Genomic DNA, 21,882 nt, shown 5'->3' with positions numbered 1-21,882 from the left:
AGTGATGGTGAAGAACTCTTTGGAGTAATATATTCTTTGGTGAAGAACGTTACGTTACCGTACGATAACATATTACTGTTAAACTGTTATTTACTTTGTTTTACATGTACCTCTTGTACGCCTAAACTAAAATTAAATTAAATTAATTCTGTGGCATAATACTGTCAGGCTCTAAAAAATTTTAATCGGAAATTGAAGATTGAAAATGTTCTCTTATGATCGTATCGAGCAATCGATGAACATACGTAAAAAAAAAGATTTCAACGAATTGAGAACCTCCTCCTTTTTTTAAAGTCGGCTAAAAATAATATTAGTCTGTGGTAAAAATTATAAAAATCTATGGTATAAAGCTTTGACATAAGTCGTATCTATTAATCTGTGGCACAGATTATTTGGTCATCTCATCATCTGTGGCTTTGACCTTTATTTCAAAGATTACAGTGTATTATTGGAAATAGATAGGCTACTCGAACTTTTTTCGGAACGAATGTGATAGCGCCATCTAGTGACTAGATACGGTATTTTTAGTATAGTAAAAAGTATAAAAATAATAATGCATATTTTTTGTAAAGGAGAGACATTTTTGATTTTGTAATAGTTGAAGAAACCAATTGAGAAAAACAAAAAAAAAAAAGACAAAAAGTTTTCCTTTGTTACCCCCGGGCTCGAACTCAGGATTATTATATTGTATCTTTGTTATGCACCACTAGGCCAAATGACTATGTGGAAAATCGTTGAAATTAATGTACAATTACTGTTTTTGTTTAATAATCCCTTTGCTTTAAAAATACAAACACATTCTTTCTATTACGCGTCAAAATTAAAAGGATAAATAATTCTTTTTTTTCGGTTTTTATCCGTACTTACACGGGTTTAATCTCTAAAAACATTCTAGTACGTACACATCTATGTAATTGTATTATACTATCCTGGAATCTTAAATCTAGGATGTAGATGGCGCTGCTTCATAAAGATTTCACGTTCTTCTAAGTTCCCATGGCATGCTTTATTTCACGTCCGTGGCTTTGAATTGACCGAGTTTTGTTTATTTATTTTTAATTTGAAGCACGAAATTCCGAAAATCTAGTTTCTATTTCTACTCATATTTGTGTTTTTCGGATTCTCACAAGTGTCTGTTCGATTTTCTTGAAAAGTGTCAATAATGTAGCTCAAAAATGAAAAGAAAACAAGTGTAAAAAATCGCTTGGTGTTTAGTTTATCAAAACAATAAATAAAAAATAAAAAAAATACAATACAATAATAACTTTGAGCTATATAAGTCTATAGTAATATAATAATTACTCGTAATTTAAATCACAACCATGACCGTCAACTTGAGTCCTTCGCGTAATGTCTCATACGACCAAGTTAAAACTATAATAGACTTTATGGGCCAACACGTAGACTTCGCCGCAGGCAGCTTGCGCTCGTTAGAAGCTAGGCATGCTTCCAAAACACTGTGGAACGAATTAACCAAGACTTTGAACGACTCTCGAACTGGGGCGAGGAAATCTTGTGATGGTTGGAGTAAGGTTTGTATGATTTGCTAGTTAGCCTTGATTCAACTATATCATTGGTCCAGACTCTGGTGGCTAGTCGATATGGCTTTGGTCATTTATTTCTGGGTTGGGCTGATAATATAGATTTTAATTTTTATATTTACTATTTTTTTATAGTTATATACATCAGTCATCTTTTAAAACATAGCAAGACATCAGAAAAAGAATAGGTGTAGTTAAAATAATGTTAGATTTTTTTAGTAAATCTCAAATCAATAACATATTAAAAATTCTTTGCAGTACTGGAGTGACTTCAAAAGTAAACTCAAAAACAAAGTCAGCATTCTCAAAAAGAAAAAGAGATCTGGAAGTTCACAAAGTAAGAACATCAAGCCATTGACAAGATTGGAAAAAAGGGCCCTAATTATATTGGGCCCACATTTTGAAAGGAAAATCTGTAAGATCCAAATAGACACATTTAGTTCTGTGAGTTAAATCACTGACTTTTATTTTTTTTAATGTTTAGGTAGGTTCAATTCCAAGAAAGAGGAAACCCTACTAGGTGGGCCGAGGATGTCAAGGAAATTGTTGGGAGAAACCTGATGCTGGAGACTGGTGTTTGGAAATCCATGCAAGAGGCCTATGTCCAGCAATGGACATGACAAGAGTTGGCAGTTAATTATTATCAATATGATTTTTGGATTTAGGGTTAAACTTTTACTCCTATTTTGATTTCTGTTTATATAAAAATGTAAATATATATAAAACATTGAAATTAATGAAGTAAACACACAATTTTACCTAATTTTCACAGAACAACCCACCAGAGGTGAAATTGGAAGGGCACAATGAAAATGGACACAATACATTTTCAAACAATCTTAGTGAAAGCAGCGAGAAGCAATCAGGTATACATTATTGATAGAGTCACCCACTGAACTTGACCAAATATAGCACTTTCCATTAAGCAGTGGTGGATTTAACAGCAGGTCAAGTTGGCTGGAGCCTAGAGCAGCAGATTTTAGGCAGCAGCAAATTTTATCAAATTGAATTAAAGGAAAAAATTTATAATAATAATCCTTCTTTCCTACTAATATTATAAACGCGAAAGTTTGTATGGATGTTTGTACTACTACTGAAGCGATTTGGCTGAAATTTGGAATGGAAATAGATTTACTCTGGATTGACACATAGGCTACTTTTTATCCCAAAAAATCCATGGTTTCCCGAGATTTGCGAAAACTGATGATTTTGATGATATGAATGTTTGTTACTCTTTCACGCCTCAACTACTGAACCGAATTAGCTGAAATTTGGTATTAAGAGATAATATTGCCTGGATTAACACATATGCTACTTTTTATGCTGGAAAAATCCATGATTCCTGAGGGATTTGTGAAAAACTAAATTCCACGCGGACGATGTCGCGGGCGCCCGCTAGTGATAAAATAATAATATAAAGCAAAAAGTTTTGACTAACACCTTAAGAAGCTTTTGCTTAACTGGATCAATTCTTGAGACAGTGTGTATTGTTAAAAGGTTGGTTGCTTGGGCACTCAAATGTCCCACAGTAGAGGGTTGAATTTAATTTTTTTATAAATTTTTAATAGTGTTTTGTATTATATTTTGTATTTTATTAACATTATTAAAAATTTAAAAAGGACTAAGTAATTAATGAATGAAAGAGAATAAAGGTTTTATTACAGTAGGTACTAAAATATTTATTATTGCAATTTTATTAAAGAAATAATGTGATTGAGAATAACTAGGGTATAAAATTTCATGCTTAGTAGGGCGGAAAAAATTGAATTGGCTGCAAATATGTAAATCTGCCACTAAAGTTATAATTTATAAACTTGCTTAAACATTTTATAGATGAATCTAATGACAGTGAAGACTCAAATGAAGATTTTGAAGATAATTTGGATGAGGAAAATGAGCCTATCCTACATAGTGAGTACATTATTTATACATAATCTAATTTAGAGTAAAACATAAACATATGACTTACACCTCCTACTATTTATATGTATGTCGTTTTTTTTTTACTCAGACAATGGCTACAAATGTAGATTTTTAAATAACATACATAATTATTTAAAGATGAACTGCCAAGCTAGTTAGCATTCAGGTATGATGTACTGTTGTGTCTGTGTGGATTTTCATCCACCTCCTAATAAGTTAGTCTACTTTCATCTTATTGAATCATCACTTACCATCAGGTGATATTGTAATCAAGGGCTAACTTGTACTAAAATAAACTAATTTGAGAGACAGCAGGGATGAAAAGCTATTTATTATTTAAGATACTTATTTTACATACCGTTATACTTTTTAGGCATATACCCAAAATGGTTAGTTGAAATAGAGAAGAAGCGCGCCGAAGCGGACCTTACTCGCGCGAAAGCTGAACAACTAAGGGCTAATATAGCAGCTAAGAATTCCGATGCAGCCCGGGTACAGGCAGATGCTCTGAAGAGAATGGCAGATGCAGCGGTTCTACAGGCTGAAGCTCTTGCTAAAATAGCTACTTTATTGGACAACAATGCACTGAGACAAATTGTACCTTTTTGACTGCATACATATTCATCAGATCCCTTACAGGGCACATACCTTTCTCCTACAGGAGAGGAGCATTTTTTAGTTGTTCCCTCTACTCTGTTTTGATGTTTGATGTAACTATTGTTAATGACATTAGATGGCTTGACGTGCTGACTGAGTTCCTAACTCGTGGAGAATTTATATTCGTAACACACTGCCCAATACAGACTTTATGAGCTAGCACTGCTATTCACTGACCTGAGATGGTTACATCTAATAACTGACTCGTCCAGTGTTAAAATAACAGATATAAGATTTAACTAGATGTATAACATTCTGGGCTAGATAATATTCCACCAATCTTCTTCAAATCAACTGCTGATACAATTTGCAAACCATTGTGCATATTGTACAGCATGTGCCTTCAACAAGGCACATTCCCTACAAAATGGAAGATGGCACGAATAGTACCAGTGCACAAAGGAGGATCTAAGAAAGATGTGGAAAACTATCGCCCAATTTCTATATTACCTGTGCTCGCTAAACTTTTCGAAAAAATTATACACAACGCCATTTATCGTACAATTCACAAAATTGTTATACCACAGCAACATGGTTTTGTTCTTCAGCGATCCACGGTAACAAACCTCCTGGAATTCACCTCTAAATTATTTGAAAGCTTAGACAACAACAGACAAACTGATACTATATACACTGATTATCAAAAGGCATTTGATAGGGTAGATCACAAAATGTTGCTTGTAAAACTAGCTTATAACGGTATATGTGGTAATTTATGGAGATGGTTTAAATCGTATATAACAAACCGTACTCAGAAAGTGGTTATTAACGGTTATGAATCAGACATAGTTGTGATTACGTCCGGTGTTCCACAAGGTTCTATCCTAGGACCTCTATTATTTATCATTTTTATCAATGACATTTATAAATGCTTTGTCCATAGTAACTTTCTACTATACGCCGATGACCTTAAAATATTTAAAACTATCGAAATGCCGGATGATCATCACAACCTTCAAGCTGACTTAGATAGATTTACAGAATATTGTTTGAGAAATAAACTTAGTTTAAGCCTAAATAAATGTAAATATATCACTTTTACGAAGAAAAAATTCGTAAGTAACTTGAACTATTCGCTCTGTGGTGTTAGTCTCGAAAAAGTTAATACTATCAAAGATCTTGGAGTTACATTAGACTATAAACTACACTTGGACATACATATTGAAAACATTATAAATAAATCATATAAAATGTACGGATTTGTAATGAGAGCAAGCAATAATTTCAAGAAAGCATCAACATATGTTCATCTGTACAAAACACTAGTTCGTTCACAACTAGAATATGCTGTTGCTATTTGGAACCCTCATTATGAAAAATATGTTAAGAGCCTTGAAACTGTTCAGATAAAATTCTTAAGGACTATGCACTACAAATGTACGAGAAACCGCTTATGACCAACTTTTAAAAAGATATAAACTGCTCGACTTAAAATCAAGACATAAGCAATTGGAAGTCATGCTTTTATACGATCTGTGTCACAATAAATATGATTGTACAGCTTTAACGCGTAAACTCTGCTATAGTGTGCCATATAAAATGCGTGCACGTAGTGGTCGCGAACATCGACTGTTTGCAACTACTAGGTGCCGCACAAATGCAGGTAAACGGTCACCAATAGTAAGAATGACACAGACGTATAATAAGCACTTCAAAAACATAGACATTTTTGCCAGTCGAGTAGGTACTTTTAAAAAGTTGGTCATCAGTACACTTAAAAGCGATTAATAATTTTACTATTTATTTATATACTTTTTTTTATTGTAATTGTGTCATTTCTTCTTTTGTTTTTTTTTATTTCATTATTTACTTTTCTTTGTATAAAAGCACTTTGTTAGATAATTTAATTTGAATATCATTTTTATCAGCCCCATCTACATTTTGTATAATTACTCGTGGATAGAGATGTGGGTTGTGTATGTAAACTATTTGTTTTTAAATTTACTTTAAGTTTTGTAATATATATTATTGTACACAACTGTTTTCGATCACAAATAAATAAAATAAAATAAAATAAAAATGACAATTCTTTGTATTTAAACCACATAAGCTTTTAGCTATGTCTGTTCTGTGGTTAAAATAACTAGATGAAAATATTTATTATGTGTCATTGTGTCTACTGATTATTCTATAATGTGTGTTGTATCTTAGTTTACATTATTGTATTCATACTGCCAAGTTCTTTGGCATACTGGTACAATATGTCAGGCAAACCAGAGCTTAAAACTGTATATAAACCGTTGTTCAAGTTAGCATGATAATTAAGATCTTTACTTGCATTTAGTGCACATAGAGTGCTGTTAAGTGCTACTTGATAGATGAAAAATCATAATAGTTTCCATTATTAATTGGTGCCACCATTCATCTATATCAGCCAATAAACTGTTGGACATATGGCCTGTATGTATAAGGAATAAGGAATTTCAATTACCAGTCTTAGGCTACCAGTCCACCGAAGCGGAGCGGAGAAATGGGGAAATATTATTAACCAATAATATTTCTCCGCTACACTCCCTCGTTCCTCTCGTTCCTTTGGGGGTATAAGGCAGCCGTCTTATACCCCCAAAACACTACTTGTGATTTAATACAAAAAAAATTTGCCTCACCTCGCCTTGTTTGACTTCTAATAATTGTTAATGTCAAAGGTGTCAAAGTGATCTGAGTTTTGAACACAAAGAGCCTCATTACAACACAAACTTATCTCACAATGGCAAGTAGTGTATTTGAGGCTTTAAGCTGCCAGCATCCAGTAGTGGAACTAGCTCCCTCCCTGCAACTAGCTTGTTATTGCTGGTCCACAGATACAGCCAATAAAAAAACCAATGCACTTAAGATGTACATGATGATGAGGGTAGAAAGTTGCTGCTTATTACAGTCCATTCATAATGTACTACTACTCATGAAATATATATCTAGTTAAATTAATAAAAGATAGTAAAGAAACCTTGATTCATATCAATTGTTAAATATATTTATCTCTATGTTGTACATATTTACAATTTTATGACTTTTATTCCAATTTCCTTTTCAATTAAGCATAGTTAGTAGTTTAATTATTAGCCAGAACTGCACATTGTAGATTATAGTAAAGTCATGACTGGTATTCATTGTTGTTGCTCTCTAGCATGAGTGCAAAAAAGTTGTTATTTCAAACCATGTCAAAATCATCTCTCTGTAACAAAAGAAATATCTTATTGTTAATATTATCTACCACATACCTGCATCATCTGAGAGCTGTGATAGCCCAGTGGATATGACCTCTGCCTCCGATTCCGGAGGGTGTGGGTTCGAATCCGGTCCGGGGCATGCACCTCCAACTTTTCAGTTGTGTGCATTTTAAGAAATTAAATATCACATGTCTCATGAAGGAAAACATCGTGAGGAAACCTGCACACCAGAAAATTTCTTAATTCTCTGCGTGTGTGAAGTCTGCCAATCCGCATTGGGCCAGCGTGGTGGACTATTGGCCTAAACCCTCTCATTCTGAGAGGAGACTCGAGCTCAGCAGTGAGCCGTATATGGGTTGATAACGAACGAACCTGCATCATCGTCATAAGTGTGGAAGCCGAATTTACATTTGTCTGACATGTTGTGTTGTAACACATCCAAACAGAACCATAACAGAACAGTTTTATATATTTTGTATGTGGCACATCAGAAGTCATCATGACATATTACAACACATAAGTGTAAATATTGCCATATAAAATGTATGATACTGATTCTGTTATGATGCGTCATGACACGACACATCCAACAAATATAATTCTGCCTTTAATCTCTTCTACATTATTTGTGTTGGAATATTAACTTTTAGTTTATATAAAATTGTACTATATAAAGCTGCTTGTACAAAGATGAAATTTGACAGGGATGTAGTTAATAGTTAGTAGACATCCTTTAATCCTTTTTAGAGGGCTGGATTATACAGATCTAAGGATGGACAAAGTCAGTGGTATTATCTAGTGCACAAATGAGTCTATAGTTACAGAAAACTTGTATCACCATTAATGCAATATTGGAGTATGAGTAATTTTCCTTGCACATTTAAAATCATTCAGTTTTTCAACTTAAGAAGCTCTATTGTATGTACATACCATTTCATTGTACTCCATAACATGTTTCCTGATAGCGGACCCATCAACCCACGTCACAAAGTCTTCCAGTGATCTTGTCACCAAAAACGCAGGGTCCTTCACAACCTCTGGACCCACCCTAACATGACCCTGTTCTATGAGTTTTGTAGCTTCTTTTAGGTACTCTGACATTTTATCTGCAAAATATACAACAGAGTCAACTACAATGATAATTAATATAATATAATTTATTTTAAAATTTATAATTTTGTGACAGGAAAAACTTATTAAACTTAAGTATATTAATTGAGATGTATTTTTATTGTTTACTTGATTGAATAGTAACAAATTATATTGTCTTTCTCGTAAATAAATTTAATAAATAAAACATACTTCTCTTCATAACAACTGGTAGTCGTCTTTTGCAGAAAGAGCTGGCCGAAACATTGCTTGCAAGTGCCAAATCCCATCTGGTTGGGATGAGCCCCATTTGGTACAACTTTTCCAAAAGCTGTGCACTCGCCTCAGTTCTGAATTCAGTGTTAGCATCTAAATCTTTTATTTTGTTTGCAAGCTCGCGTATTTCTCGTGCTAACTTATTATACCTGTAAATATTATAAATAGCATCGGTTTAGTATGTGTTACAAAACAGTATTTATGTAAAAAAACATTTAATAAGTTATAACGTTACTTGGTATAATCTTCGCGCTTTTGTATATAATACTTTTTCATAGCTTTCACCTCGTTTAAATTATTGTCAACTTTCCACGAGATAAAGTCTACTTTTTTGAGGAGCTTTTGCTCATGAAACTTTAGTTTGCGGACCATTTTTAGACAAAAAAAACCACGTGCTTTTAACTAAATTGCCGAATAATAAATTCTGGGTAAAGTAGATTTCAAAATTTTTACGTATTCGGATTTAAGTTATTTATATTTTCTTCTATTTATAGATGATTAATTCCACAGATCACTCTTACATTAAATTATTTGTTTACGGATTTTGTTGTTAGATAATTTGTGCTGATTTATTTGTAATTTTGTAGTATTTGATTTTAATTTTTGGCAGTTGGCTGTCAGCACAGAACAAAAATACGCTGTCATATCAGTGTCACACTATGGAGGTGTCACAGGACAAAGACGACAAATCACGACAATTGAATGTTGCCAACTATGACAGTTGTCGCTGTCATTAAAACTTAGACCATTAATAGCTGGACTTGCCTCGCTAACCGTTACCCCCTCTGGCAAAGATCAAAAATCTATGATCTAATGCGTTTATAAAAGCTGTTGCTACAGATTCGATGTTTCATTGTTGTTATCGTTTTCGTCGTGTAAAGAGCTCCCTAAAAATGCCGGTTTGTGTAGTTATATATGGCATAAAAAACGGCCAAAAACTTGTAGTTTAGTAAAAGATGGAGCAACGTTTCATTTGAAAGTATTTAAACCTTAATTTTATCAAATTTTTAATAAAAATAATTTATAATAAAAATCGATTCTTTTGACGAAACAGCCAAACATCGATCAGTAATCGAATATTCTATGTATTATATAATTATATTTAATCTGTAGATAGTCTAAGCAATGCCACAGTAAAAATATATACAAGCAGTAGTTTGACTTCATACTAAAGGTCGAAAAGCGAGCTATACCTACGCACCTCGAACTCGGCGTGGGGTGCAGACAGTCGCGACTGTGCCGCAGTGACGAACGCACGGTGCTTTGATACCTATATATAATAGACATGTGGCATTTTACGTCAAATTTGGTCAAGGAATTATGTTTTTAAAGAATAAACAAAATTTTTTCGTAACCTCTCTAACTTTAAAAAAAACTACCTTGGAGCGAGATAGATATTTCTTAGTCATTGCGTAAAGAGGTTAGCTTTTTACTTTTATTATTAAAGGTATTACACCGTACAGGATGTCCCATGTCTTCAAATCTCGCTATATTAGGAACTCAATAAATATCAAATAAAAAAATTAACGCATTCCACAGACAAGGACGCTGCATTTCATTCCAATTAAAAGGTTTTTATTTATTTTTCAAAACAATCAGGGCCTTATCTATAATTATTCTATTTTCGAATAAAACCTCCTCCGTTTTATAATAGGCTAGTGCTTGGCAAGTACTCGTAACAGACAAGAATTAAAAATTATTTCATTGTGTTTGGTATCGTTGGATAGGTATTTCAAAGTTGTAAACGGTCATTAACATATTTTGATTTTGGGATCCGTTTGTAAAATATTAAGCTTTTAAGAGCTAATTTTTGTTAGAGTCAAGTGTCCCAGCCTCTACCGGCTAAACGGTTATTCATAGGCTATTAAGCCTATTAGTTAACGGCTAATAAGCAATTGCTATTTATCGGAAAACAGTCGATCAACTTAAAAAACGTAACTGGAAATCGAAAATTGCATACTAATTCCGTTGTTAGTTAAAAAGATAAAGTTGTCACTACGATAACTCAGAGTCTGTTAAAACTAGAAAGACGAGATTTAGTAAGAGTATGTATTTAATATACGTGTAAAAAAAAATAAGATTTTTTTTTGCGAGAAAGAAACTGCGCGTGGCCCACCTTGACCGGTTTTTTATTATTTGGTCACGTTGTGTGGAGGTAATACCTAGATGGCATCACCAAAATAAACATATGAATATGACCTATCCTACAAGGTCATTGATTAGTATCAGCCTTATTTAAATCTACCAATCAAAAAACAACACGCATTTTATTGATCACTTCCTATTTTACTACAATTTACAAAGTATTTTATTTGTTTACATAAAAAAAGTATATTTACAATCACAAAACTAAATGGAAACACAAAGTTGGCAAATGTAATTAAAATGCTGAAGGCAGGCAGCCCTATGACATGTTTACGTACCGCACGGCTATAGGTATTTATTTCAAAAATACGGCCGAGTTACAATACTGTTTGTATATATTTTTACTGTGGCCGTGATAGCCCAGTGGATATGACCTCTGCCTCCGATTCCGGGGGGTGTGGGTTCGGATTCGGTCCGGGGCATGCACCTCCAACTTTTCAGTTGTGTGCATTTTAAGAAATTAAATATCATGTGTCTCAATCGGTGAAGGAAAACATCGTGAGGAAACCGGCATACCAGAGAATTATATTAATTCTCTGCGTGTGTGAAGTCTGCCAATCCGCATTGGGCCAGCGTGGTGGACTATTGGCCTAACCCCTCTCATTCTGAGAGGAGACTCGAGCTCAGCAGTGAGCCGAATATGGGTTGATGACGAATGTGTTTGTTAGGTGTATTGCGAGTCAAATTTATAGTTGTGTGTAGTGTATGGACACAGAATATACTTAATGGTGTTAAATGTTTTTTTGATATGTGAGTTTACCTCGTCCCCTCAAAAAACGACAGACTTTTTTGTTGGTGAATTTGGGTGCGAAACAAGTCCATTCTTAATAATGGTCTAAGATCATACTCTATGCTACGGTATTTGGTCTTTGGCAAAATAAGTAATACTTTAATCTTCATTTGTGATTTGTCGTCTGTGACTATAATTTGTATTTTGATCTGCAATTTACTCTTTGATTAATTTAATTTGATTGATTTTGTATTTTTGCATTTAGATTTTGGTGATTGGCAGTGATTGATTCGTTCGAAGTAAAATAGATAATTACATACATAATTAAACCTAGATTTCATTAAAATTGTTAGTGAAAATGAGTGTTTATCAGAACAATACCGAAGCCTTGTCCGAATACATTCAGTCGATGGTAAAATTGAATGAGCTTCAAAAAATGACCGAAGACCTAGACAAAGAACTAGAGGATTCTCAAAGGATAATGTCGGAGATTAAATCTATCTTCAACACTGCTCCAAATGGTCAAAACATGGAGCTAAATTCCGAATTAAGACGCGAGCAGCTGGCACGTTTTCTTGCGGCTGATGGACCCCGCATGTTATTGCCGGACATGGAAGAAGCAGTCGACGTCAACATCGAAACCATACTGGCTGATTTGAGAAAACAAGCAGAAGATTTGAAAAACAACATAGCATGCCCTGAGCCGCGGCAGGAAAGCTCCTCAAGGCAGATTGAGAATTTAAATTTGGAACAATATGCTGCAAATCTGGAACAGTTTTCAAACCGCTTGGGAAATATAAAATTAAATAATGCCAATGGAAACAACAGAAACAGAGTATTGGAAATGAAATTGTCTAGTTTATGCGAAGATGTCAATAATTTAACACAGGTGACAATTTTAGTTACTTTTTTACTGAACTGATTAGGATGAAATTTGAAATACATTGTTTTCATGGGCAATAGGCATGCTCTAGTTATATAGATTTATTTGAAAATCGTTATAATGGGTGCCTCTGCTGGACAGAAGCCTATTGTAAGGTCTACCAAACACCAGTCTCGAGCTGCAGCTATCTAGCTTCCTTTTACCTCAAAATCAGAATTCATTGATTTCAAGTAGGCTTAGTTTACAGGCACCTTTGAAACATCATGTTTCACTGTTAAAATAAAGACTACCATTGCTTCAAAAGGCAAGTTATGCTGAGAAGAAACTCAACAGTTGTTCTTCTGAATAAAATCATACCTGCTTGATATTTTGACATTGGTCCAACAACATTGGAGATCAATCGATAATGTATTTTATAGTATAGCAGTCTGCACAAAAATCATCATATCAGCCAATGGACGGACATAGGTTTTTATAGGGACTACCAAACATCATGATCCTGAGCCTCCTGTATCCAACAAATCCCTGCAACTTGCTTAATGTCATCAGTCCACCCTGGTGCAGGGGTCGACCAACACTGCACTTTCTAGTGTGGGGTTGCCATTCACTCACAAAAATGATGTTCATTAACTATAGATTTTTATTCCAGGCAATACAGGATAAAACAAAGATGGCTGAAGTAAGTGAGAACAGAAATGCAAATGAGTTGGACAATGCTACTGTATTGTGCTACAACAACTTGATCAACAATCTGTTACACAGTATCAATGAAGCTTCATACTTACTGAAAAATATTAATTAAGATGAAACTTAACTTTGCGTTCATTGTATTGAATTCTTATTAAATTAGTATTAGATGTGATTTGGGATGTATGTTTATGTGTACAAATGATAATTGCTTAAAATTGGATATAACATTTTCCACTGCCAAAAACTTGATGAAGTTTTACAGTAATTTCAATTTCTCTTAATTACACTATTTTTTTAGTTGATAGTAAAAATATGTATTTCTTATTTAGATGTATAATTAATCTGTCTCACTTAGATGAAATAATGTGTTTGTAATTGATGTTGTCTTGTAGTTTTACAAGTTTGTAGAATTTAGGGTAGTAGGTGTAAAACTTGTCATTGTCCAGGTCAGATCATATATTTCAGTCAAAAAACAAATAGGGCACTTATATCCGTGAAAAGTCAGCGAACCCATGTGACTCCACAACATGCAATTGCACGTTGTAGAGTCACATGGGACATCTCCTGAGGATGCTCCGGTTTTGGGGTGAAACGTACGTAGAGAGTATTTTGTCGGTCCTGGGTGACATTGTTGCATGGGTTCGTCGACTTTTTGTGGATGATAGTAAAATAAATAAATCATTATATAATCATGATGAACTTCCGCAAAGTAACGCCTGCTTCTATCCAATATTTAAAATAGGGTACACTCAGAAATTACCTACATGGGCAAAAAAGTGTGAAATGTGTCATTAACACAGCCAGCTGTCAGATTTCTTTAGGGCAAATATGAATCAACCTTGCAAGCATTTATCATTTCTCTCCCTGACAGCCTCCTATAACTAATACCTGTGCTAAAAATGGCTAAATATTTAATGTAATTGAAAAGATTTAGGTAATTATGAAGCTATGAGGTATAACTCATATTATTGGTACTATGTGCTGATTATTTGGGGCAATACTTACAATATTAATGTATGTCAGCATAATCTAACCTAACCATGCTGAGTTATGAGGATATACATCACTTTATAGTTAAATACATGCCTAAGTAAGGATCACAGTTCTAACTTACTGAGCTTGAGAATAAATATTTTACAGTAACTTATTTTTTTACAGAGAATATTTATTTTACAGTAACAGTTTACAATTTGATTTTAGCTTATCAATAAAATAATTGGATCATTAGAATTAAGTGACATCTGATCAAAGCAATCCGTTGTTGTGATCTCAGTTAAATTAGCAATTTGAATTGAAACGAAATTCATAATTCATTTCATTTGATTAAAATAATTTAATTATTAAATTGTGACTAGTATAGTATCTAAGATGATTTGTTAAATATTTTGTATAATATATAAATGTTCATTTAATAAATGTTGATGTGTCAAATGCGAAAAATAAATAATAAGCAAATTTAATTTACCTCTTATTTCATTTAATTAAATTATCTGAAGAAAAAAGTACATTAAAACCAAAGAGCTTGTACAAACAGTCAACAACATTGTAAGCTGACTAAAGGTATCCCATTTTAAATGCGTTATGGGAGTTGCATATTAAAGTGACAAGACAATAGTCTAGCTACCCAGTGTTTAACCATTTGTGTAAAAGCTTAAAATAAGACATGATAATAATAAACAAGTCATTCATTAACACCAAACAATGTCCAGTTATGTAAAGTTTCACTTATATAAATAAAAATGTAGTCCAGCAAGCATTAGTCAAATTAAAACAGTAAAATAAGTCTTTTTTTTAGTCTACATTATATCATGGGTCTTAGTCATCAAGTTTAATTCTTTTGCTGCCGTCCATTTCATCGTCAATAATCTCCATACGGTCAGTCCTCTCAGTAACTGTAGGTCTTTCATCTGCCTCCATAACTTTGAGTTGTATCCCAGTAACAACAGCTCCATTCAATTTGCCAATTGCATTTTGTGCAGACTGTACAGAAGCATACTTGGCAAACCCAAAACTTTTAGTAGGTATAGTGGAAACATGAATGAGATCTCCAAAACGGCAAAATATGTCTATTAATACACTCAGAGGTGGAGGTTGAGGCCTGCAAATAATGAACAACCTTTGAGCAACCCTGCTGTTCACGTCTGCCATTGGTTTAGGTGGCGGCAAGCTTACATTGCAATAGCTAGGGTCTTCAAAAGAATTTTGTGAATGCAACTCAGTTTGAACTGTTGTAGTCTGAGTTGCAGCTTTGATTAAAGAAGATGCTCGGGCAATGACTTCAGCAAGCTGCAGCAAATCTGGGGTACCAGAGTCCACAGCATTCTTAAAGTTATTTACCACAGCAGTTAGATCATTAGCAGCCTTGCTCAAAGGGTTATTATCTGGTGTAACAGTTAATATTTCTCCAGAAGGAAACTCAAAGTTGTTTAACTTCTCCACAGCATATCCAGCTGAATTTGTTGTTTCATAAGTGATCGAGGCTTTGGAGATCCCATTGAATGAGTCCATAGAATAATCACATTGCAACATGCCCGGCACAATGTCAAATAGGTTCTTAATGAATTTCTGTGAGACTTGTGGGGTACATATTACAGAGATGGTATTAAAATCCTGAGGGCCACCTAAATTATGATTGTGTTGAGATTTTAACTCAATTTTAGGTTTATAGTTTCTTTCTTTCATATTCGGGGTATACTTAGGTCCACTGTAGTTATTTATATGAACATTGTGTTCCTGCCACATATCAATACTGTTTCTACTACGCTTTAAGTCATCACGAGGTGTTGCAAATACAGGTTTATATTTTTTATCACATTCTTCAAAAGCTTTTGCAGCATCATAGAATGACTTATATTGCACATAAGCGAACCCCTTGCAAGTGTCAGTGAGTTTATCTTTCTGTAAGCGAACAGACTCCACATCGCCAAATGTTGAGAAATGTTGTCTCACTTCAGTCTCTGTGATCTCTCTGGAGACTTTTATGAATAGACGCTTGTACCTGTCCTCATTATCGTTTTGTGCGGGGCTTTCATTTTTATTTACGGCTACCATAACTTTAAGTGGTTTGTTATCTGGACCACATGTTTTCAAATGCAAGTCTTTGATAGCGGCAGCGGCCGAGGAAGTTTTGTCAAACTTGATATACGCGACACCTTTCGATTCCCCCGTATTACGGTCTCTAGGAATATATACATCTTCGATATCACCGAAGCGTTCGAACTTCTCTCTAAGATCATCTTCTTTTAATTGTCTGCTGCATACCACAAATAATCTTGAATATGGTGTTTCTTCCTTTCGTTCACCACTGCGCTTAAAGCTCTGATTCATTGTTTATATTGTCTTAAGTAAACGTTGAAAAGTTTGGTCTGGTCAATGTTCGAGTCAACAACACGGTCAATCGTCACGCTTGTTTCTTATTTTCCACCTGTGAAGTCGCAAGTTGTACAGTTAAATGTTTGTCTATTTTTAATGAAGTCTTGTGTCCATCAACGAGTTTGTAACGCGTATTTATAACAAAATATTGCCTCAAGTGTTTTAATTAATATACTAATAGTTAAATTCCAACCTTTATAAATTTTATTTAAAAGTTTAGGCAACACAGCAGTCAGCAATGCAATTCAAACAAAATGCAATTGCAAAATGTCAAAAACCGACCATTTAACATTTTTGACCAGCGACCACAGATCACACTTACGCACGGAGTGTTAGTATTCTGTGCACTTACGACTCACAGACGTCAAAGCACATCAATGCTCAATAGACAATGGAGATACGTAGTATCTATTAATCTGTGCTCACCTTTATGCACGATTTTTTTTTTGTAAATAATCATTTGTTTGCATTAATCTGTGCATTTGTTAGTGATTTGTCTTCCATTCTAGTGATCTGTGGTCCATTCCGTTCTGATTCTGACGTATCTATTAATTAATCTGTGCGTTCTGGTCTTAGATACATAGATAATAGGTGTGTTATTTATATATACTCTTTGTTTATAGGTGTCAAAGGTTCTGGTTCTGTGTCTGTAAACAATCCACAAAAAAAAAAAATGGTACTCATAATTCTTTGAAACAATCGTAATTTGAAAAATATTAATAACTTCGTTTCATGTGAATAGAGTTATAAAAAAGTGTTAAATTGAATTAATCCCGCTTAGCATAAACCTCGTTTCTGAGTGGTTATAATTATTTTATTGAAAGAATTAGCTATGTCAATGTGTAAAAAGTTTTAATGAAAATTAATGTATTTTGGAAAAGCACGACGTAGGATATGTTTCACAAAAAAGAAGCAATGTTTTCTCGTCAGAAGTTCCTGAGAAATGATGAATTCGATGACGAACTAAACGATTTGTTCAATAAGAAGTATCAATTCCGATATAACAGTGAATGGAAACTGCCAGACCGGGACTCCTGGTTTTCCGCACCGCCGTGGAAAGTTAAAGCTTTGGATTCGTTGAAAACGAGACTTAATTTTCACAAGAGTCAGTTGAACGACTTCAGTATCGAGGAGTGGAGCAGCCACACTCGGCGACGCAACCCGGCGGGGGAAGTCGGCTGGAAGGTTAGGTGCTTAATCAACCCTGAGTTTCTGACCCAAGCGTGGACTAAATTCTACGAATGCGCTTGCACATACAGTATCGTGCCAAAAGAAGCCAGCGAATTGAAAAAAATAGTCACACTGCACCTCTGTGAAGCACCTGGAGCTTTCATCACCTCTTTGAATCATTATTTGAAATTAAATCATAGGGATATGCAGGTAAATTTAATTGTTTATGAAACAATTTTATTACAACCCCTTAGACGCCCACTCTGAAGTGTGATACTTCTAAACTGTCCATGATGTAAGCGTTCACATCACACAAATCACCACACTCCTTGTCATGAAAAACAAATCTTTACCAGGATAAAAGTACCCCATCAATTTTAAATTAAAAAATATAACCATATTTGTATAAGAGGGTATATTATTTGTCAAGTAAATACAGGTAGTTTTAAAAATTAAATATCAGGTGTCTCAAACGGTGAAGGAAAACATCGTGAGGAAACCTGCACACCAGAAAATTTCTTAATTCTCTGTGTGTGTGAAGTCTGCCAATCCGCATTGGGCCAGCATGGTGGACTATTGGCCTAACCCCTCTCATTCTGAGAAGAGACTCGAGCTCAGCAGTAAGCAGTATATGGGTTGATAACGACGAAATACATTTTTAATAAATCATTCTTTAGTTAGTGTTCTATGAAATAAATAAAATAAGTTAAATTATTTTAATATAATTACTGTAAATACATCACTATTTATCATCATTGTAAATTGTACCCAGTTGGTACAGCAGCAAGCCACAAAATCAAAAATTGAATTGAATTGAATTATCATCATTAACAAGCCATATTCAGCTTACTATTGAGCATGACTCTCCTCTCAGATTGAGATAGTTTATATTATAGATATATATTCTGTTATTAAAATCTAGTAGAAGTAGGCCTCATGGGCAAACAAAATTTGATTACATGATTATTATTGATTAAAAACAATTAAAATTACAGTGGAAATGGGTAGCTAACACTCTGAATCCATATTATGAAGGAAACTCACCATCAAACATGATCAGTGATGATCGTTTCATGTACCACACATTAGATAACTGGCATTTTGGAGTTGACAATACAGGAAACTTGATGGATTGGGAGAATTCACAAGCTATCATCAACAAAGCCAAAGGCTTGGGAAAGGTATCCAATACATTTATGACATTTATTTATTTATTATTTTAACTAAAAACTAGCTTTACATGAACAATCTAATTCACTAGCTTAATCCTATATTATAATATTATAATAAATTTAGAACTTAATTCTATGTACCTAAATAGTATAAACATTTGCAATCCTTGTGAGTTTACTCTAGAGTAGAAGAAAATTATGTTGATTTTCTCAATTATGACGTTCAGAGTTTGAAGTGTGCACATCAACAGAGCCTCATCACATCACCTATATTGTTAAGTTTTCATGGAAAATAGCGGAACTTTGATATTAATTGTATTCTGTTTGTTGTTGCATTTGAATTTAATTTAATTTCAATATGATATTTGACAGGTAATGCTTGTCACAGCTGATGGGTCTATTGACTGCCTGCAGAGGCCGGATGCTCAGGAAGAGGTCACTTCTCCCTTGCATTATTGTGAAATCGTAACTGCACTACAGACTCTGAGTCCAGGTAAATAAACTATTTAGAAGCAACTTAATAATATTGGATCCTCAACATACTTCAGTCAAGCTGGGGCAGACAGTTATTGATCTATAGAGAAACATAAGTGTCATAAATAATTTATTTCATTTTTTATTCTTGGTCTAAATTGACATAAAAAACAGAGTTACTGAACTAATTTGTATTGAATCAATATTCCATTTCATCTAATACTTTTCAGTTATATAATAATTTATTATTCATAGTGTTATGATCCATTAAGTGTCCAAAGTAGTAGTAGTAGTAATTTATGTAAATATTTTTCTTTTTCAACTTATTTATATATCAGAGGCTATTGTAGAAAAATGCCAAATGCACAAGGATTCATAAGGTTAAATTTGTTTAATTACCACTTCATCTATTCTATTATTATAGAGAGGTAAAGTTTGTCATATTGTCATATTGTTGGGATAATCTCTTTATCTATCTGTTGGAAAATTCTTTTACTACTAGAAAGCTACATTATTTGTGAGTGTCATATGCTATATTTAATCCCCATATTCTCATAGGAACAAGAAGTATACTAGTGAACCCATGGGGAGTCGGCTAGTTAGTGTAAATATGTTGTTTGTCATGTAGATATAAAATATTCTATTTTCTTTTGCAGGAGGAACTTTAATATTTAAGCTCTTTACAATATTTGAACACTCTACAGTTAGCTTGCTGTACCTCATCAATCACATGTTCCAAGAAGTGAACCTTTATAAACCTGTTACATCTCGTCAGGGTAACTCTGAAGTCTATGCAGTATGTCTTAGATACAAAGATAATATTAACTTGAATATATATTTATCTACTCTCAAGACCACATATGGAACAGAACTTTATTCAAAAACAGCTTTGTTTCCTTTAGAAGCAATCCCTGAATCCTTTTTGAAGCAAGTTGAGGAGTGTGCTTATTACTTTTGCTCAATTCAATGTCAAGTAATAAACAATAATCTCCAAGCTTATTTGATGCAGAAAAACATAGCGTTACACAGAGATATAAAGAAAATTCGTGGTCTGGTAGCATCAGAATTCTTATGGAAATATGATTTGAAACCTATTGAATTTGAACAGGAAATTCTAAAAGGTGCTCTCCACGAGGAGAACAAAATAAATACTAATCCTCGATATCACCGCGGGTCCTACACAGAAAGGCAGTTGTATTCCAAAATGTCATTAAAAGAAAAACTAAAAAATCTGAATGGATTTTTACAAGCCGAACTACTGTCTAATCCTCTCATTTTGATAAATGAGCCCATCAGGTGGATGTTTAAAAACGATAATTTAAAGCTAGATATTGTTTTTACTTGTGGACTCCCTTTACAAAAGGTGAACAGTTCTAAATTTATATTTGTACCAATTTTCAAGCTATACCAGCAAATATTAGCAGAGGAAGAATTCAAGGAGATAATTCTCTATAAACAATCTAGAGCGCAACATAATGTAAGTGACACAGAAAGTATCTCAAAGATTCTTATGCTGCCCGAGTATCAATACAAAGACAGTTATAATGTTTATGAGAAAAATTGCTTCAAGACTTTGCTAAGTATGTTAAAAGCACTATGCAAAGGAGAGACTCTAATTTTAAAAAAATTTAACACACTTACTCATTTTAATGTAAGTATTTTATATATTCTTTCTAATATGTGTTTTGAAAAGACTGGATTTGCGTCATGCGGTAGCATAATATTAAGCAATTTTCAAGGAGAATCTATGTTAAATTTTCTAGATATCATAGACATTGAATGTGATAAAGTTCGATGTGACAAGTCAAAAGATGTTTTGAACAACCTGCCTGTGCAGGCAATAAATGATGGAGTATTTTTCAATAATATTGTGTTCTATAATAACACATTTTATAGAAATAAATGCATGGAATACTTGTACACAATTGAACAATCTCTTTGAAATCAATTTTATTAATGCTTACAATCTTTAGGAGATATTTTTTTAAGTAATTTATTGTTGTGAACTTATTGAATCTTGTTGTTCTCTTGTCACAGTGAAGTGAATTAAACATTTCTAAATGTTTCCTTGTATTTTTCTTGCATCCTCACATTTTCCTATGACTAATAATATTTTTATGTAATGTTAAAATTTTATTAGTTTTATTTCTGTAAACAGATGTAAATAATCTATCTATGAAGACACTTAGATTTTGGTACTTGTATATTTTTAAGACCATATACATAAATAAATATCTTGAAATAATCCTAATACTTTATGCCTAGTTCGGACTAGTCCAGTACGAACAATTTTTGGATTTGCCGCCCAAAAATCGTTCGTACGGACTAGTCCGAACTATAGTCAAATCGAGTAGGCATTTTAAACAATGTAAATTAACAAAAACATTTGACTCAGGGGTGCTCAACATTTTACTAAAGCATTATTTACGAAAATTGTCATGAAATAAAACTTCCTTTGATAAACAAATATTTTATTTATTCTATATCCTGTTATTTATCGAACAGATAATGTTTCACTTATATTCAGGGTTCCGTAGTCAATAAAAACCCTTATAGTTTTGTTTTTTTTTATTATGTATAAGCAAGCACCGCT

At 33.5% G+C, this 21,882-nt stretch overlaps 5 protein-coding genes across 5 annotated transcripts; 3 read left to right on the top strand and 2 right to left on the bottom strand.

Annotated features, from left to right (window-relative positions):
• The first annotated feature begins 1,002 nt into the window (after positions 1–1,002).
• On the top strand, positions 1,003–7,120 carry LOC112046719 (uncharacterized). The gene is made up of 5 exons (XM_024083480.2): positions 1,003–1,532; positions 1,800–1,985; positions 2,314–2,407; positions 3,375–3,452; positions 3,838–7,120. The coding sequence occupies exons 1-5, from the start codon at positions 1,323–1,325 to the stop codon at positions 4,071–4,073; spliced, it is 804 nt and encodes a 267-aa protein (XP_023939248.1). The 5' UTR covers positions 1,003–1,322; the 3' UTR covers positions 4,074–7,120.
• Positions 7,071–9,290, bottom strand: LOC112046722 (U3 small nucleolar ribonucleoprotein protein IMP3). The gene is made up of 4 exons (XM_024083482.2): positions 8,889–9,290; positions 8,591–8,802; positions 8,219–8,394; positions 7,071–7,293 (listed from the first exon to the last, which is right to left on the bottom strand). Exons 1-4 carry the CDS (start codon positions 9,023–9,025, stop codon positions 7,270–7,272), a joined length of 549 nt encoding a protein of 182 aa, XP_023939250.1. The 5' UTR covers positions 9,026–9,290; the 3' UTR covers positions 7,071–7,269.
• A 2,421-nt stretch (positions 9,291–11,711) lies between these two features.
• Positions 11,712–14,565, top strand: LOC112046717 (uncharacterized). The gene is made up of 2 exons (XM_024083475.2): positions 11,712–12,417; positions 13,061–14,565. Exons 1-2 carry the CDS (start codon positions 11,887–11,889, stop codon positions 13,211–13,213), a joined length of 684 nt encoding a protein of 227 aa, XP_023939243.1. The 5' UTR covers positions 11,712–11,886; the 3' UTR covers positions 13,214–14,565.
• On the bottom strand, positions 14,557–16,796 carry LOC112046716 (RNA-binding protein 45). The gene is made up of 2 exons (XM_024083474.2): positions 16,667–16,796; positions 14,557–16,525 (listed from the first exon to the last, which is right to left on the bottom strand). The coding sequence occupies exon 2, from the start codon at positions 16,426–16,428 to the stop codon at positions 14,917–14,919; it is 1,512 nt and encodes a 503-aa protein (XP_023939242.2). The 5' UTR covers positions 16,429–16,525; positions 16,667–16,796; the 3' UTR covers positions 14,557–14,916.
• A 300-nt stretch (positions 16,797–17,096) lies between these two features.
• LOC112046744 (cap-specific mRNA (nucleoside-2'-O-)-methyltransferase 2) lies at positions 17,097–21,354 on the top strand. Its single transcript, XM_024083510.2, has 4 exons — positions 17,097–17,853; positions 18,639–18,824; positions 19,188–19,308; positions 19,946–21,354. The coding sequence occupies exons 1-4, from the start codon at positions 17,368–17,370 to the stop codon at positions 21,229–21,231; spliced, it is 2,079 nt and encodes a 692-aa protein (XP_023939278.2). The 5' UTR covers positions 17,097–17,367; the 3' UTR covers positions 21,232–21,354.
• The last annotated feature ends 528 nt before the right edge of the window (positions 21,355–21,882 follow it).

Source organism: Bicyclus anynana, chromosome 4 (assembly GCF_947172395.1).
Source record: "Bicyclus anynana chromosome 4, ilBicAnyn1.1, whole genome shotgun sequence".
NCBI lineage: Eukaryota > Metazoa > Arthropoda > Insecta > Lepidoptera > Nymphalidae > Bicyclus > Bicyclus anynana.
The sequence above is the reverse complement of the archived record's forward strand: the minus strand, read 5'-3'. Positions and strand labels throughout refer to the sequence as shown.

Coding starts and splice junctions, on each gene's coding strand:
- LOC112046719 (XM_024083480.2), top strand. CDS start 1,323: ATGACCGTCAACTTGAGTCCTTCGCGTAATGTCTCATACGACCAAGTT. Junction 1,533..1,799: donor CTTGTGATGGTTGGAGTAAG/GTTTGTATGATT, acceptor AATTCTTTGCAG/TACTGGAGTGACTTCAAAAG. Junction 2,408..3,374: donor AAGCAGCGAGAAGCAATCAG/GTATACATTATT, acceptor AACATTTTATAG/ATGAATCTAATGACAGTGAA.
- LOC112046722 (XM_024083482.2), bottom strand. CDS start 9,025: ATGGTCCGCAAACTAAAGTTTCATGAGCAAAAGCTCCTCAAAAAAGTA. Junction 8,395..8,590: donor ACCAGTTGTTATGAAGAGAA/GTATGTTTTATT, acceptor TATATTTTGCAG/ATAAAATGTCAGAGTACCTA. Junction 7,294..8,218: donor TTATGGAGTACAATGAAATG/GTATGTACATAC, acceptor CTTTTGTTACAG/AGAGATGATTTTGACATGGT.
- LOC112046717 (XM_024083475.2), top strand. CDS start 11,887: ATGAGTGTTTATCAGAACAATACCGAAGCCTTGTCCGAATACATTCAG. Junction 12,418..13,060: donor ATGTCAATAATTTAACACAG/GTGACAATTTTA, acceptor TTTTTATTCCAG/GCAATACAGGATAAAACAAA.
- LOC112046716 (XM_024083474.2), bottom strand. CDS start 16,428: ATGAATCAGAGCTTTAAGCGCAGTGGTGAACGAAAGGAAGAAACACCA.
- LOC112046744 (XM_024083510.2), top strand. CDS start 17,368: ATGTTTCACAAAAAAGAAGCAATGTTTTCTCGTCAGAAGTTCCTGAGA. Junction 17,854..18,638: donor TAAATCATAGGGATATGCAG/GTAAATTTAATT, acceptor TTAAAATTACAG/TGGAAATGGGTAGCTAACAC. Junction 19,309..19,945: donor ACTACAGACTCTGAGTCCAG/GTAAATAAACTA, acceptor TTTCTTTTGCAG/GAGGAACTTTAATATTTAAG.